We start from the raw sequence: 15064 nt of genomic DNA, 5'->3' as shown, positions 1-15064 counted from the left end.
ATATCTTTGATGGAAATAAACTAAGCTCGTCCACTAGAAAAGTAGCACGTTGTATGTGGTTTCAATTTTGAAAGTAGAGTAAGAAAGAAGAAAAACAACTTTATAAAGTAAAGAGATTAAGAGTATACGAGAAATTTAACCAGAAAGCTCACCTCACCCAGCATCGTCACATAGCATTTTTTCTCCAATCAGTTTTCAGCCATGCCAACACCATGGTTTTAGGGATGACAATGTTGGTTGGTCAGTACATGTATCCTAATGACTTTAGTGATGCCCTGAATTTTCCTCTAGCGCCACCATGCGGTTGAGATTCATGATTTGCTGTCAGAATTTGGTACACATTTTCACGTCCTCCGCAGTTATTAATTTGGTTATCACCATAACATTTCAACTAGCATTATTGTGAAGTCAACATTTTATTTTCAACTTGTACTTTGGTTTATGATCAAATACGTGCAAAACTATTGACATTCCCATCAGCCTCAGCTCTACATTATACCTGCAAAATATCATGGTAATATTGTCATTATGTGCATGTTTGCAATGCGGACGTAGCATTTTGCTGAAAGCCTTACAGAACATCTAGCATGGCTGTAGACTCTAGTCATCTCCATTCCCAATCAATGTGTGGGAAGGCATTTTTCCAATCAGTGCAATTACTCCTTTATGGTTATATCCCTCCTATTATCTAACAAATAGTTTTCCTTTTTTCCCAAAGTCACTCCCAAACTGGTCACAGCTTGCATGACAAGTATACTGTGTATATTAGTGCCACGATATTGCTTTTTTAGAGACGTTCCTCCTTCCCCTTTCCATTGCTATCAAAGTTTAGTCCTCAGTGGTGCAGTATCCAGGGTGACAGTCCGTCTTCAAGTCCATCAGTGAGTTATTAAACTTCATGCAAGTGTAATAGTGGTCTAATATGCTTGAAATCAGTATCAAATTAATCAGTAATAAAAACAGTATCAAGGACACTATAGGATCTGTGTTTTCAGTTCCATACATCGTACAATCAGTAATGGAAATACACAAACTAATATTTTGGCTGATTACTGCATTTTATTGAATGCTTTGGAAAAAGCAACAAGGATTATTTCCCATCAAAGCATAACCAACCCCAAAACATCTCTTTACTGTATTTTGTGTTACGTTCTTAACTTCATAATTGCGGTCATTAACAGAATACAAGGACAGAAATCATCTACTGTTCACACTAGTTAAGAAATGAACATAATAGTAAGAAATGTCTTTTTAGTTTCAAGGATAGGTAAGGCTGAAAGCATAAGGCTGTAATTCTGACTGCTACTCAACTCTATCACAGTGTCAAGAGGTTGACCAACCTAATGAGAGCAAATAAAACCATATTTATCCATAAATTCCAGAAGAATAGATTATAAAAGGCAGTGTAACCCAAAGTAAATTCAGTTTTTTCTCAATACGAGTTTCAAATCACAGAAAACAATAGATATTTTTCTAAGACCCCATTTTGGATTTTTTTCAACTATTAAATAACTTTGGTGCCAATATTAAGTCATTTATTTTTCTTTATAATACCGTATAGGTTTGCCAAACGTCCAAATATCAATTGTTCTGAGAAAAAACGAAAACTGGTTCTTCTGTCAAATATATCAAAGCTTTATCTCTACCACTAAAAAGTCATTCACACGACTGGTTGAATCAGAAAAACCGGCAGGGCAGCTATGCGCAACAATGTATTTTGACTCATAAAGTCACAGTGGCTCACAATGGGACTTCTTTAACAGCTACCTAGGCCAGAATTCATCAAATTATTTCAAATTAAATAGTTAAGACACAGCTTATTGGCATGTTGTCCATTTTGTACAAATTATTGAGACCTGAAATATGGCAAAAATTTAAGATGGGGGTCTTAATGCAAGTAAAGCCTAATTTGCATAATCCCGCTGCACTGCTCCGAGGCTTTCTACCACTGTGTTAAACTATTTGAGAAGATGTACCATTGAGAAAAAGATGAAAACAGGTGAAACAGTTTTTGGTTATTAAAGTGCTCCAACACACCATCAATTAGCAGCAGTATGTATGTACATATAAATGTGGTTCAGCACTCAACCATTTAAAAATCACCCATTTTAAAGTCAACAAAATTTCCCTCTAAACTCAACTCAAATAGAAAGAAAAACACTCATGAGTTCTTTCAGTAGTTACTTCAACTTGACCTCTGGTTACGACAAAAGTATTATCTTTAAATGAAAGCGAAATTAACACAAACTAAAAACAAACTAAAATATCGTAATGCAGAATATCATCCATACTTTACATACATAAAAAATTACATTTCTTTTTTTTCTCTTTTTAAGAATAGATTCTGTAAACACTGCTTTAGGTCCTTTAGGTACGGTTTATGCACATTTCTGCTATGTTTCTCCATAGAAAATAGTCTGAGGCTCCTGCTCTGGCACCTGCAGGGGATTTCTCTAACAGTATATACTCCTCAAATCCCCAACTTTTATACCATCCATCCAATTTTCTACCCATTCCACCTTAAAACCACAGAAAGAGAAGAAACTAGAAGAATTGAGTGGAAGCTCTAGTGTGGTGATGTTTGTATGTGGGTGTGAAGGTACTTGCACATTTTAAAGTACCCACTTAAACCCCATCTTGAGAAAAAAAAAAAAAAAAAAATGTAAAGGAATCCAAATACTAGAGAAAGGGACGAGGGGTGTTAGCTGAGGACAGTCGACAAGGCTAGGTCTGAATATAGATAAGGCAAAGCATGGGTAGCAGTTGGGAAGGGTGGGATTAGTCCACATGTCGGGCAGATTATTAGCCTTTCGGGTACATTTTCAAAAACAGGAGGAGATGGTTCTGTAAGGTAGTGAAGAATTGTATAGGTGATTCAGAGGCCTTGGAGGAACTCCTGGAGCTGCCTGACGAGCTCGGTGTCCACGGTCTCCATCAGGACCCCGAAGCCCTGGTCCCCCATCATGGCCTGCTGTGCCTTCAGCTTCTCATAGACAAACTGCTGGAGGGAAACACTGTGCACTGGGTCCTCCAAAGCCAACTGTAGTGGGACAAAGAAAATAGAAAAATTACATTTCGGATGCTGTCTGAGGAAGTTGGGGTTATAAAAATATGAAATGTACTGACAGTAAATGAACTGCTCATATTCTTTCTCATGCAATGTTTAACATATAGACTACTACTTTCAGAAACTTTTCAAACAAAGTGACATGAAGTAATTGCACACTGAATTCCAAATTAAATAAAGTATGGCTTTTTGTCAACAGTCTAAATAAAACACTTTTCAAGAAACATAATTTCTTGAAAACAAATTGCATGCAAGCATCATGTCTTTTTTAATCTCCTCCTCCTTTCCTGGGTAAATACAGGGAGGTTGGATATTTTGGCAGCAATTAAAAGGTTTGATTCTTCTTGGATATGTCTGCACTGTAGTAGCGAATCTGGATTTGGGGATTTCCTTTTCTCTCTCATTCTTTGTTGAAGATTTGCTCAAGTTCACTCAAGTTGGAACATTTTGTAAAGGGATTCAAGTCTGGTTTTGGCTGGGTCAGTATGGGCTTTCACATAATTGTTCTGTAGGCATTGCAGGTCTGATTTTGTAGGAGATAGCTTAGGTGGGCTCTCTCTAACAAGCTTCCCAGTCTGGATACTATGCCCAGCTTCTCTCACACCTAGCACTGTGCATTGCAGCTGAAGAGTTATTCTCGTTCAAGGCATCTTTCACACCTTTAAAAAACAAAACAAAAAAACATTCAGCCCATCTATGCACTGCACTTACTGACCGACTGACTGACTGACTGACTTCTCTCATTCCAGTAAGATCTCACTTTTATTATCTCGGGTCAACTGGCATGAGGGTGAGTAGATTTACAACCGTGGTGAACTTCTCCTTCTACTTCCAGATGATTAAGGACTAGAGTCTGAGTGCACAACTACACACTACATTTCCGTTATGCAGTGTTTTTTGGCGTTGCATAATATAAACAGTGAATGAAGAGATAAACCTAAGCCCTATTCACAGTAAATGACGGAAAACTATTTTGTCTTAATTCCACCCATTTCTGCTCAGGTTGGCAATACAATGTACCTGCAAAAGTAGTCGAAAAGGACATTCAGTAGTAAAGCAAGCCCTCACTGTTTTAGAGTCCCTTTTGACAAAAAAGGGAGGAAAAAGCAACACTCCAACTTTGACGTATACATCAAACTTTGGACTAGAGAAAATGATTCAGTATATGCAGTTGCTGCCATTCATCTTACGCAGACGACAGCACTGGAAAAATAATCCTTGACAATAGAGAAAAAAAGCAAGAAAAACTTGGATGACTGACTAGAGCCGACACATTTCTGCGTGCAAGCACACGGTCATTTATTTTTCTTTGGAATGAAGAAATGGCAGAGGAAAAAACCACCACAGAAAAGTTTGAAAGCCTGCACTCTGTTTGCAAATAAATAAATTAGAGGGGTATACACGTACTGTGGACACCATCCCACAATCAAATCATATTCCTATTTACAGAAAGGCCAACAAAATCAATTAAAAAGGTAATTATATAAATATGTAAACGGAACTTTCTGTATTATGCAAATTTTCTCTGCATTTGAATCTGTTATGTACCTTTAATTCACCAATGTTTTTAAAGTGATATTTATGCGTGTGTATTTGTGCACCTGTATGCCTAAAGATTGATTCTGGCTCACCCACTTTGATTTCCCCACAGATTAATTATTATTATTATTATTATTATTATTATTATTTATTATTATGTGATGTTGCTTAACCCTCCTCCTCCAACCTTTTGAAAACAGGCCGTGTACTGAACACACAAGGTCACCTAATCTTTTTTATAATCTATCATACACAAACTTGACATTTGGGCAAGCTTGTGCACTCTTACTCACTCAGTCCCAGAAAAGAACCTACAAATCCCAAAGAAAAAAGAAAACATTGGGTCCTTTGAGAAGAAGATTATTGTAATAACAACTCTTGATCTCTAGCCAATCACTGTAGCGAATACTTGTCATGCTAATTAGTTCTTTTTCATTACAGTGCAATCAAACTAGTGAAGAGTGGCTGTTGGAGAGTGGCTTAATGGAAAAGCTGTCATGTAACCTGCATAATTACCTTCAGCACAGAGACCTCCAGGATGTGTATTTGTCTGTATAGGACTGTATCCTCGTAATGTTGTGTGTGTGTGTGTGTGTGTGTGTGTGTGTGTGTGTGTGTGTGTGTGTGTGTGTGTGTGTGTGTGTGTGTAACCATGGCACAAACAACTTTGATGTGTGTGAGCCAAATATAAAAAGGTCTTAGTAAGCATTTCTTAATTACTATGATCCTCCTTAAATATCTAATCTAACTTTGGAAAAAAACAATGATACACATGTGCATAAATCCCAATAAATATCAGATGTTAATTCTGGAAAAGGGCAATTACAAGTCTTCTGTGTAGATGAGGTTTATAATGGCTCAGCCAAAGAACAAAAGATAAAAAAAAGGTGTGTGCGTGAATGAGCACTTCTAGGAGTGTTTGAAGAAGTTGTGTACATTGAAAAGGATAATACGAGGAGAGATGCAACAGATGAAGAGACGGTTAAATAGAGAATGTTAACAGGATGTGAGTAGAAATGAGCTTAAAAGCAGAATGTTTACAATAGCTGACAACAGAGCGCTGAGATAAAGAGCAAAATGCTGAGGACACCTGCTGTGCTGAGACTCCGCGTACAATACAGCACTGATACAAACCAATCTGAAGAGTGGAAGCTACGACAATAAGAACAATACGTATGATCCAGTGTCATCCCTGGGGAAAAACAGAGGCAGAGATGAGAAGACAAGAGAGAAGAGAAGAAAGACCAAAGAACAAAGGAGATGTGAGGCTAGAAGAGGTGAGGATCTGATTGCCACGCAAAAAGGAAAGGTGAAGCGGAAAGTGAAGAAAGTGGCAACACAGAAACACAAATGCAGCAAGAGAAAGAGGTATTGTTGTGCAAGAAATGAGGTTACCGGGAACTGACATGACGACGTTGTGGCAGAGAACACCATAAAGAAAGCAATTGACGAAAACAAGATGACGTGGGACGCTGTGAGAGGGGCAGCTGTACCCCATTGTTCAGGACGCAGAGGAGAAGGAAAGAGAGGAGTGGGCAACATGAGAGGATGCAGAGAAAGATGAAGAGACACAGATGAAAAGACAGGGCCTGTGAAAGCCCTCATCACTATTGCTGCCCTTTTCCAAAGCAAACAAAGTAAAGCAACCCATGCCACCATTACTGTAAAAACAGTGTTGTTCAAAATCGACCTGCACAGGGGATTTTAAACATATCCCACTACAACACACAGACACTAAGTGTGCCAACAAACCAGATAGATATGTTTGTGGCTCTGAGTGAGAGGCCCACACAAAGGCTAGCACAGTCTTATTAAAAACCAGCTACATTAATATACTGTATCCTACTGTTGCATCAGGAAATCTGGGATTAACAAAGCAGCCACAAACTCTCAGAATTAACACAAGTGGGCCTATTAAGAATCTATTTTACTTTAACCTTCTGACTACTCAAACCTCTTATTTTCATTCCTCTCCATTTACCACTTCATTCTTCTCAGTCATTTACTGACCACAGTAGGCTGCGCTATTCAGTGGAAAAGTACATTTGTTGCAGAGGACATTAAAGGAAAGTCAGGCAGGCAATTGCTAACTGGAGTTAATGATGCAAGAACCTGTACTTTTCAAGCTTTTATTTCATATCCCATGGTGCCTGAAGTCTAACTGCAAACACACAAATACAGTACATGAGTTGTGTGTGTGTGTGTGTGTGTGTGTGTGTGTGTGTGTGTGAATTCATCCGCACTCACTTCAGCGTGATGTAAAGAGTTGTGGGGGTGTATGATGTACTGAAGTGTAAACTAAGAACGGTTCTGTGTAATGGGATGCTGACAGTGCGGGGTTCAGAGGATTACACTGCGGGCAGATGTTAATTTAATCAGATAATTCATGACACATCATCTACAGGCCTCGCCAGCCAGTCGCCTTTGGCAATGCTGACTAGACATGCAAGCTGCTCTCAACTGGCCAAAAATGACTCAAAGCATAATACTGTTCAAGAATCTCAACACGCGTTTTAACGCCTCCACGGGTATATAAGATACTAAATTCAAGTGCTGCTTGAAAAGCAAAAAAGGCTTGTTTTTATTTTCTAGGGCTGCTCGATTATGGACAATATCATAATCACGATTATTTTGGTCAATATTGAAATTACGATTGTTTAACACGATTAGTCATTGACTTTTGGAAAGATGTTGCAATTATTGAACTTAAAAAAACAGTGGAAAAAGACAAATCAACAGTGAAAACACCTAGAACTGTGAAATTTCCCTTAATAGTTTTCCCATTTGAACATTTTTGTTTTCATCCAGAACACAAGACAAAATAAGAGTTTACTTGCAAAACGTAATGTGCAAAATAATCGATTATTCTGTTTTTGTTATCATTAGGAGCCAAAATGGTAATCACGATTAAAATTCTGATTAATTCCACAGCCATTTATATGTCTCACACACAAGTTAATCAATAGCCTAATTGAATGACAGCTTGATCTATACAGTAAACCTGCTGCTGTCACACATGAGTACCATGGTTACCATGGTGTCTGCAGAGCCACTTCTCCAATGTTACTTGACACAGAACAGAAACTGGGCTGGCGCCTTAATGGGGCATGAGTTGGGGTATTCACACTATACCATGGTACATATCATGTGTTCACACATACAATTGCAACAGCTTTACTTTATACTTAATGTACTGTATCTCTGTCTGGGATGTTTTTTGTATAACTTCATAAGAAATGTATTTCATTTGTTTTGTGTACAGGCATTTACAAAGGCATGAGGCCTGGAGAGGATTTTAGCATGACTGTTTATGGTTTATTTGAGCATTTGACATTTCTAAATTCTTAAATCTTACCAGTCCAAATGAAAAGTTCACTGACTTTTGTCACAGTAAAATAAGTGAATATAAATCAAAACAGAATTCAATTAAAAAACAAAGCAGCACTTAACAAGGCAGAATAAAGAAAGAACAGGTCACCTTGGTCAATAAGAAAGGATTAAAACATTAACAAACAACAATCTCCTGTTTTCTCTGTACAGTAAGTCACTTTCACGTAACGTATAAATGTGTTGTTCAAGAGCAACCAATATTTCCATAATAAATTCTCTTGGCAAGAAGTCCTGTCCTGACACATCCACCAAAATATGGCTAAATTATGGCAGTCTAATGCCTACAAGGATTTGGAACAAAAACTAATATCAGAATACAAATGTATCAGGATGAGGGAGAAATTCAGCTAGTTGATAAGAGTTAATCATGTGAAACATTTTCGGTTCAGGTCACTTGAGGTAAAATAGAAGTACATTAAATGTTTGGATTATCAGGTAGGTTAAATGGGAGAGTAATCAGGGTGTGTGAATGTATGATAAAGGCAACAGAAAGACAGTGGGAGGAGTAGAGGAGTGATAAAGAGAATAAAGGTGTGTTTTGCCCTGTAGAAAAGTGTAGCTACAAACACATACTAGCATAAGTGGATTGAAAACAAGAGTGAGAAAAAAAAAACCAGCGATGAATCGCAGGAAAAAAACAATCTGCATGAAGATAAAGAGCACAGCCAACCTGATGGTGCACAGACCAAATATTACTGTTGAGGCAAAAATGCAGGGGAAGGAAAGATGAGATGTGTGTAGGCTTGAAGAAGAAGAAAATCAGAGTGATGATGAGCAGAAAGGATAGCGGGAGAGTGCCATGCCCCCTGCTATGGCTCACTGATAAAGAAGCACTGGTCTTCATGCATTGGGGAGAGTAGAAGATAAATGAGAGGCAGGATGAAAAGAAGAGACAGAGACAGATGAGATGTGAAGAAAGTGGAAGGGGTTTGGGAGTGATCAGATGAAGAGATAAAAAAGCAGAGGACAAAAAAAGAGAAGTGGGCGAGACATGATTGATTAATTATGACGTTGATAATGATGATGCTGTGCATATGTAAAATGCTCATTAAAATAAACACAGGTTATACTTGTTCTATTTATATTTAGAGTTAAATTACAGTTTAAAGAAAAGACTGGTGACAATTCTGTATAGTTTCTTATTGTAAAACAAATCCCACAAAAAGACTAAACCCAACAATTAATTGATCCTACTAACAAAAGTATTGGATGGGAATCCAAAGCCTGATAAAGCTTGTTCATCTGTGCATCTGACCTCCATTGTTGTCCTATTGTTGCGCTGGGTGCGATGTTTCTTTTGAACCATTAATATGGGTACCGTAATTTAATTTAACTTATGTCATCCTGTTGCCCAAAATACTCACTAGAGCACCAAATCTGTCGCTGAATGGTCCTCAACAAAAGCACTACTTAACTCCTGTGTAACGGTTGCTAAAAACTACAGTGCAGAGCAGTTTTAGAAATTGATTTGGACTTTTTAAATAGTGTATAATAGTGACAAGTTATTAAAGATTGATATCTTCAGTAGGAATGAATGGGCTTGGGGATGAGCACCAGAGAAAGGCTGCGGAAGTTGGGAAGTATTGAGAGACGGACTAACGCATTGTTGGCTTTGCTCTATTCATGGGATTTATGGACAAAATAAACACTGCCAGCCTTACCCTTTAAATACTCTCTAAATAGCAACTTAAAACATTTGAGGTGGCATGTTAAAGGGGTGATAGAATGATTATATAGGCAGTCCCTCCAGAAAAACGTGATTATGCGATCGCATAATTCAATGCATAATCAGCCGCATATTTATGTGGGGGCCGCATTTTTTCAAATACACAACACTTTCGCTACATAAATTGCTTACGCAAAATATGCGGGGCTTGCATGATTTTATAATCCCCGCATTTTCGCAAAAAAGTCACATTTTAGCAGAAAGTTGAAAAATGTTGCGTTTACTTCACAAAAGAGCAGCCATTTCCCCCTGTTGCCATGGGAACGTTATGAAGTGACGTAATTACGTGACGTGAACATCATCAAAAAGCAGGGTGTTGGGGAATCACTTTTCTTTCCCTCTTTCATCAAACCGCAGTTTTTGCAAGTTCCCGCAATTTCATCGTATAAAATTGCATAAATATCCCGCATATTCCATCGCATTTTTTAAGAAAACGTGCCGCATAATTATCAAGGATGTTTGCCCGCAACAATCACAAAAAAACTCTGCATTTTCCTGGAAGGACTGTATAGGGTATTTCACACTGTTCCTTAAGGTCTCCTAATATGGTATGTAACATTGGTGGGGCTGAAAATGGCCCGCTTGCTATTTTATGGGCCCTTAACTACCCTGTGAATATGGCCCTATTTGTAACAAGAGCTTTTCTTCCAAATATGGTATGCTCATGAATATTTAGATGAGCTGCACGGTGATTGGTTGAGTGAACCACATACAGATACATTGGAGACGAGACAGTGCAATGTTATACATTGTTAGTCTGCTATTTCGTTATTAAATTCACTTCTGAGACTTTTTTTAATGTGAGAAATCAACTATATAGAGCTCAAATATGGGCCGTTTTACAAAAATTGATGGCTAATTGCAAATTTGGTAAGACTTTCGGCATATCTAGAGTATATTTACACTTTGAATTTCGTCACGGCGTGTATATCACAGCTACCCTAAGGCCTTACAAAGCTTAGCTAACTTTTTTTTCCGATTTCAACAAAAATACATTTGTGAATTTCAGAGGTCTAAGAGGAGGCTAGCTAGCGCTCATTGATAGAGCTCCATCCAGCCGCGCGCTCTATCAATGAGACTCGCGGATGAGAGGCGTTTATTTCCCTGATCATTTGTTTAAATAACTCAACACACACATATCCATTATAAGATTAACTGGAACCTGTGGTAAGAGATTGCGGGCGTAACAAGCTCGCTGACTGTGCTCTCACACCAGCCATTTAGCAGGAAGAGGGGAGGTCAGGGCAGCGGCATTTGGTAGTCCAGTAACCCAGAAACGGTGACTTTGCGCGGGTATGAAGCACCATGGGCTGCCGGCCGTGACGGAGCTCTATCAAGCTCACAGCAGGCCGGGGTCTGTGAAGGAGGACAGGCCGGGCGGTGAGGTAGCAACCCAGGCAGCACCAGCTGCTGAACTCCGACACAGTCGGACAAAATTTGTAATTAGCCATACATTTTCGTAAAACTGCCCATATTTGACCTCTACATAAAAAAAGTCTCAGAAGTGAATTTAGTGGTAAAATAGCAAATGAACAATGTATACAATTTCTGAGATCTGCGCAACCTATTCAGAAGACCACCTGATCTCAGATCAGTGGTGTAGCCTATTTAAATGTTGGGGCATGACAAAGATAGAGACTAGAGCCAAATAAGGAGGAGCCAGGAGTTGTCAACTCGGTTCGTTGAGATTTGCCCGTTTTCAGAGGCAGTTTCACATTGTGAGGAAGGGGTGTCAATGGGATTTTGAGGTTCTATGTATGTCCTATTTACCCACCAAACTGTCGTTATTTAACTATGACAAGGTAAAATCGGTTTTGCATTCTATCATCCCTTTAATAGTAGAACTTTAAATGCATGACTGCCTGTGATTATAAATGAATAAGGGATGCAAATGATTGTATTCGTGTATGCCAGTTTTTATGGACGCATATGTGAGTGTGGTTAATGGATATTATGCATGACAGCGAAAGTCTATATATATGTTCATGTGTTGGCAGGGATGCACTGGCTTGGTGGGAATAGGCCTGCTGAATATCCCAGTCTTAGAATAATCCCATTATCTCAGGCTTCTCAACTTCAACTCATGCAGATGTCAGCTATCTACTGATGCCACCACATACACTGCCCTGATTAAAGGAAACCTACATACATGTGCATACAAATACATATCTATATTCTGAAATTTTTGTATACACTGCCTTGTTTTACCTATTCTTATATTACTTACATTTTAAATCTAAAATATATGAGATGAGTCTGATATTACAACTCTGTGCCACAAGTTAATAACTCAGGCTTTCAGTCTCCGTAGCCTACCTGAGGTAACCCTGATGACATAACTAGGTTAATTTTTTCAGACTTGACAAAGCTTCTCCAGACCCATAGAGGACATTTTACAACTGTTTTCACATGCTGTGTAATACTACTCCCCATGAGCGTAAACTGATCTTAATCTGTGTAATTGGTGGAGTTCCCCTTTATAATTAATCTATTTTCTATAGTTACAATAAACACCATTAAACTCATGACAACATTATAGGGCTTCTACATTTTCCTAATTATAACTTAGATTAACATTTCTTAGTCAATGATATTTAAATCAGGGTTCTTCAATGCATTTTAAGCCAAAGACCCCTTAACTGAAAGAGAGACAGGGCAGGGACCCCTTACTACATCGCAAACATTTGATTAAATTGTATAAAAATTAAGTTGCATAATAAACTGGTCCTACAATAACATGTAGAGCGGCCTAAAGCCTTTATACATACTTTTTTTTGCATATAATACTACGCTATTAAAATAATACTTGCTGGCATGATTTTATAAATCATGTTTTAATGTTAAACATACATGTGGCAGAGCGAATCCTTTGGAATGAACTGTATTTGTAGAGTCTACCTTAGTGACTACCTTACCTATGGGGCCTATCATCAGTGTTTTGTTTTTTTCCACAAATAGGCTGATTTATATTTACTAATAATATGTTGGATTCATGTAAACACATTTTAATTTTCTTGGAAACTTTCACAAAATTAACAATTTGGTGGCCCCCCCTGCAGTAAATCTGAGGACCCCCTAGCGGTCCCGGAACCCCTGTTGAAGATCTCTGATTTAAATGATTGCAATTTTTAACTAATTGGGCTACGCAGACTCATTTTTGGCAAATTACATTTTGTGTTTGTGTCTCTGTGTAGGGGACCAAGTCTCTGTGGATAATTCAGACTGTGACATGAATGTGTGTTTTTCTATTTATAAAAAAAACAAAAAAAAAACAACAACGGGTGGACAGAGAGCAAGATTTGTGTGTACTTTAAAAATTTAACGTGTTGATGTAACTGCCCTATCTGATCAATATGCTAAGGACCTGTAATACTGGTCTAGATCCAATTCATGGCTTAGCTCATCTGGACATGAGGAAGAGGTTTAAATGCGGGGGTTGTTGGTAGCGCGCAGTTCGGGAGCTTTACCCCAACACTCACTTCACTCAAAACGGGAGGCATTGATCTCACCAGAATCAAACAGCATCAAGCACAGTCGTCCGTCAAGTTTGAAATCAGAAAATGGAAAAATCTATGCTTGTCAATGTTGGCGGCTGATGCATCCCGCCTCCTGTGCTGCTACCAACACACTGGGGAACAGAGCTACCTCCAGGATCGCACTAAAATGTGAGGTGGTTCGTTGATAATTCCCATTGGGAGGTCCTTGAGCAGTAACTTAAAAGCTGTGTTTTACTGCCCTCTTTGGTTAAATGTTTCAGGAGAGTTGCACCTCTGGCCAAACATGGTATCACTGCTGGTGAGGCCAAAAGTGTGCTCTGTAACCACGCCAGAAATCTCAGTGTACCAACACACTCTAGAGTACACTTCTACATCACTGCAGCAAGGTGAGAAGTAGAGATGCACAGATTACAATTTTCTAGGCTGATTCCGATTTCTGATTTTTCATTGAGTTTGACCTGCTGATACCGATTTTAGCCGATTCTGATTTCATTTTTTTTCTAACCACTTACAGCACACACACATATTTATTTTCTATCTTTTCTTTAATAGAACATTTTACATTTAGCATAGAACATAGTTTTAACAGATAATCGATTGCTACAAAATATAACTATATAAATGTTAGGGAAATTATGATACATATTTCCCTGCATAGAATAATATTATAGTGATTACTATTCTTCTCTGTCTGTTAAATTAAACTATTTGCATAGTAAGAAAACATAACACTACCCACAAGATAACAAGGAGTCATTGGCTATCTTGACTGGGGCCCAGAGGACAGAACATGCGTCTCTCTAACCAGATAAAGGGGACGCCATCAAGTCTGACCAGATAGAGGAGACATCTAAAATGACAAGATAGACGAAATCAAATTCTGTTATGATTGTATTTCACACATAAATAAGCTACTGTTTGAGGCTTACGTTAGTCTCTTTCTGTACTTGTGCTGTGAATACTGTAAACTGATTCTACTTAAGAAAGTAAACAAAACTTTATTATAACTTCAGTGGTTCTCTGTCTATTCTTGATAATGAAAATATTCTAGGTAAGGGTAAGTTACTCCTAGTGTGGGAAAATCACACACATCTAAAGTGCAATGCTATGGAAGAACCATTTCGAGACTGTCCGGAGGATAACTAGCCAGTGGAATTCACGTGTGTGCGTCCTCAAGAACTGTAAGTCGTATAACTTATGTTATCAGTTCATTGTTAGCTGGTGATTTCATTGTTTGTGTTCTTCACCTGCTAACTAGGTTGCATGTGGCTGTTGATTCGATATAATGCCGATTGTTGAACGCCCTTGCTCACATTTGTATTTTATGCGCATTATTTACATGCTACAGTAGAAACAGGGTGGGTTTATTGTTATTATTTGCTAGCCTATATATAATTCCTATGCATTGTGTATGGCAGCCTTTACAATGTTATTTATTTACAGCATTTGACCGGCATAAAATCTGCATATGTCAGACTGACCGGCCGATCACGTGAAAATCGGCCAATTCTGGTCACCAGCCGGTCAATCGGTGCATCTCTAGCGAGAAGTTAAACCCCTTGAGGTCAGCAAAAACAAGATGTTCAGATAGCGTTAAATATTGTGTTTAGTTCCATCCAAATGACAAATTTTCTATCACTGATCTTTATTAACATGCGCTTTAAAATAAATACATTACAAAACACTTTTCCTGCATTGTAATGTGGATTCCTGGGTTTCTAGAAAATGCTCAAGTATAACAATTAAACATGCCAAAAGTACTTTTGATTTTATGCAAAACTGACAAAATATAAACCACAATACAGGTTTTCAGTGTTTCTGCAGACAAACGTGAAGTATAACCTT

General features: G+C 38.2%; 1 protein-coding gene across 2 annotated transcripts in view; it reads right to left on the bottom strand.

The window, feature by feature from the left end:
- Nucleotides 1-1020: 1020 nt before the first annotated feature.
- Nucleotides 1021-15064, bottom strand: part of ipo11 (importin 11) — a 146384-nt gene continuing 132340 nt past the window's right edge. Inside the window, exon 29 of one of the 2 annotated variants that reach the window (XM_028577850.1) lies at nt 1021-3040. In XM_028577850.1, the coding sequence (XP_028433651.1) occupies nt 2876-3040 (165 nt within the window). In that variant the 3' untranslated portion in view covers nt 1021-2875. The remainder of the gene's footprint in view (nt 3041-15064) is intronic. The other variant, XM_028577849.1, reaches the window with a different exon arrangement.

This window comes from Perca flavescens, chromosome 5, assembly GCF_004354835.1.
Source record: "Perca flavescens isolate YP-PL-M2 chromosome 5, PFLA_1.0, whole genome shotgun sequence".
Lineage (NCBI taxonomy): Eukaryota > Metazoa > Chordata > Actinopteri > Perciformes > Percidae > Perca > Perca flavescens.
This window is presented reverse-complemented; position numbering and strand designations above follow the sequence as displayed.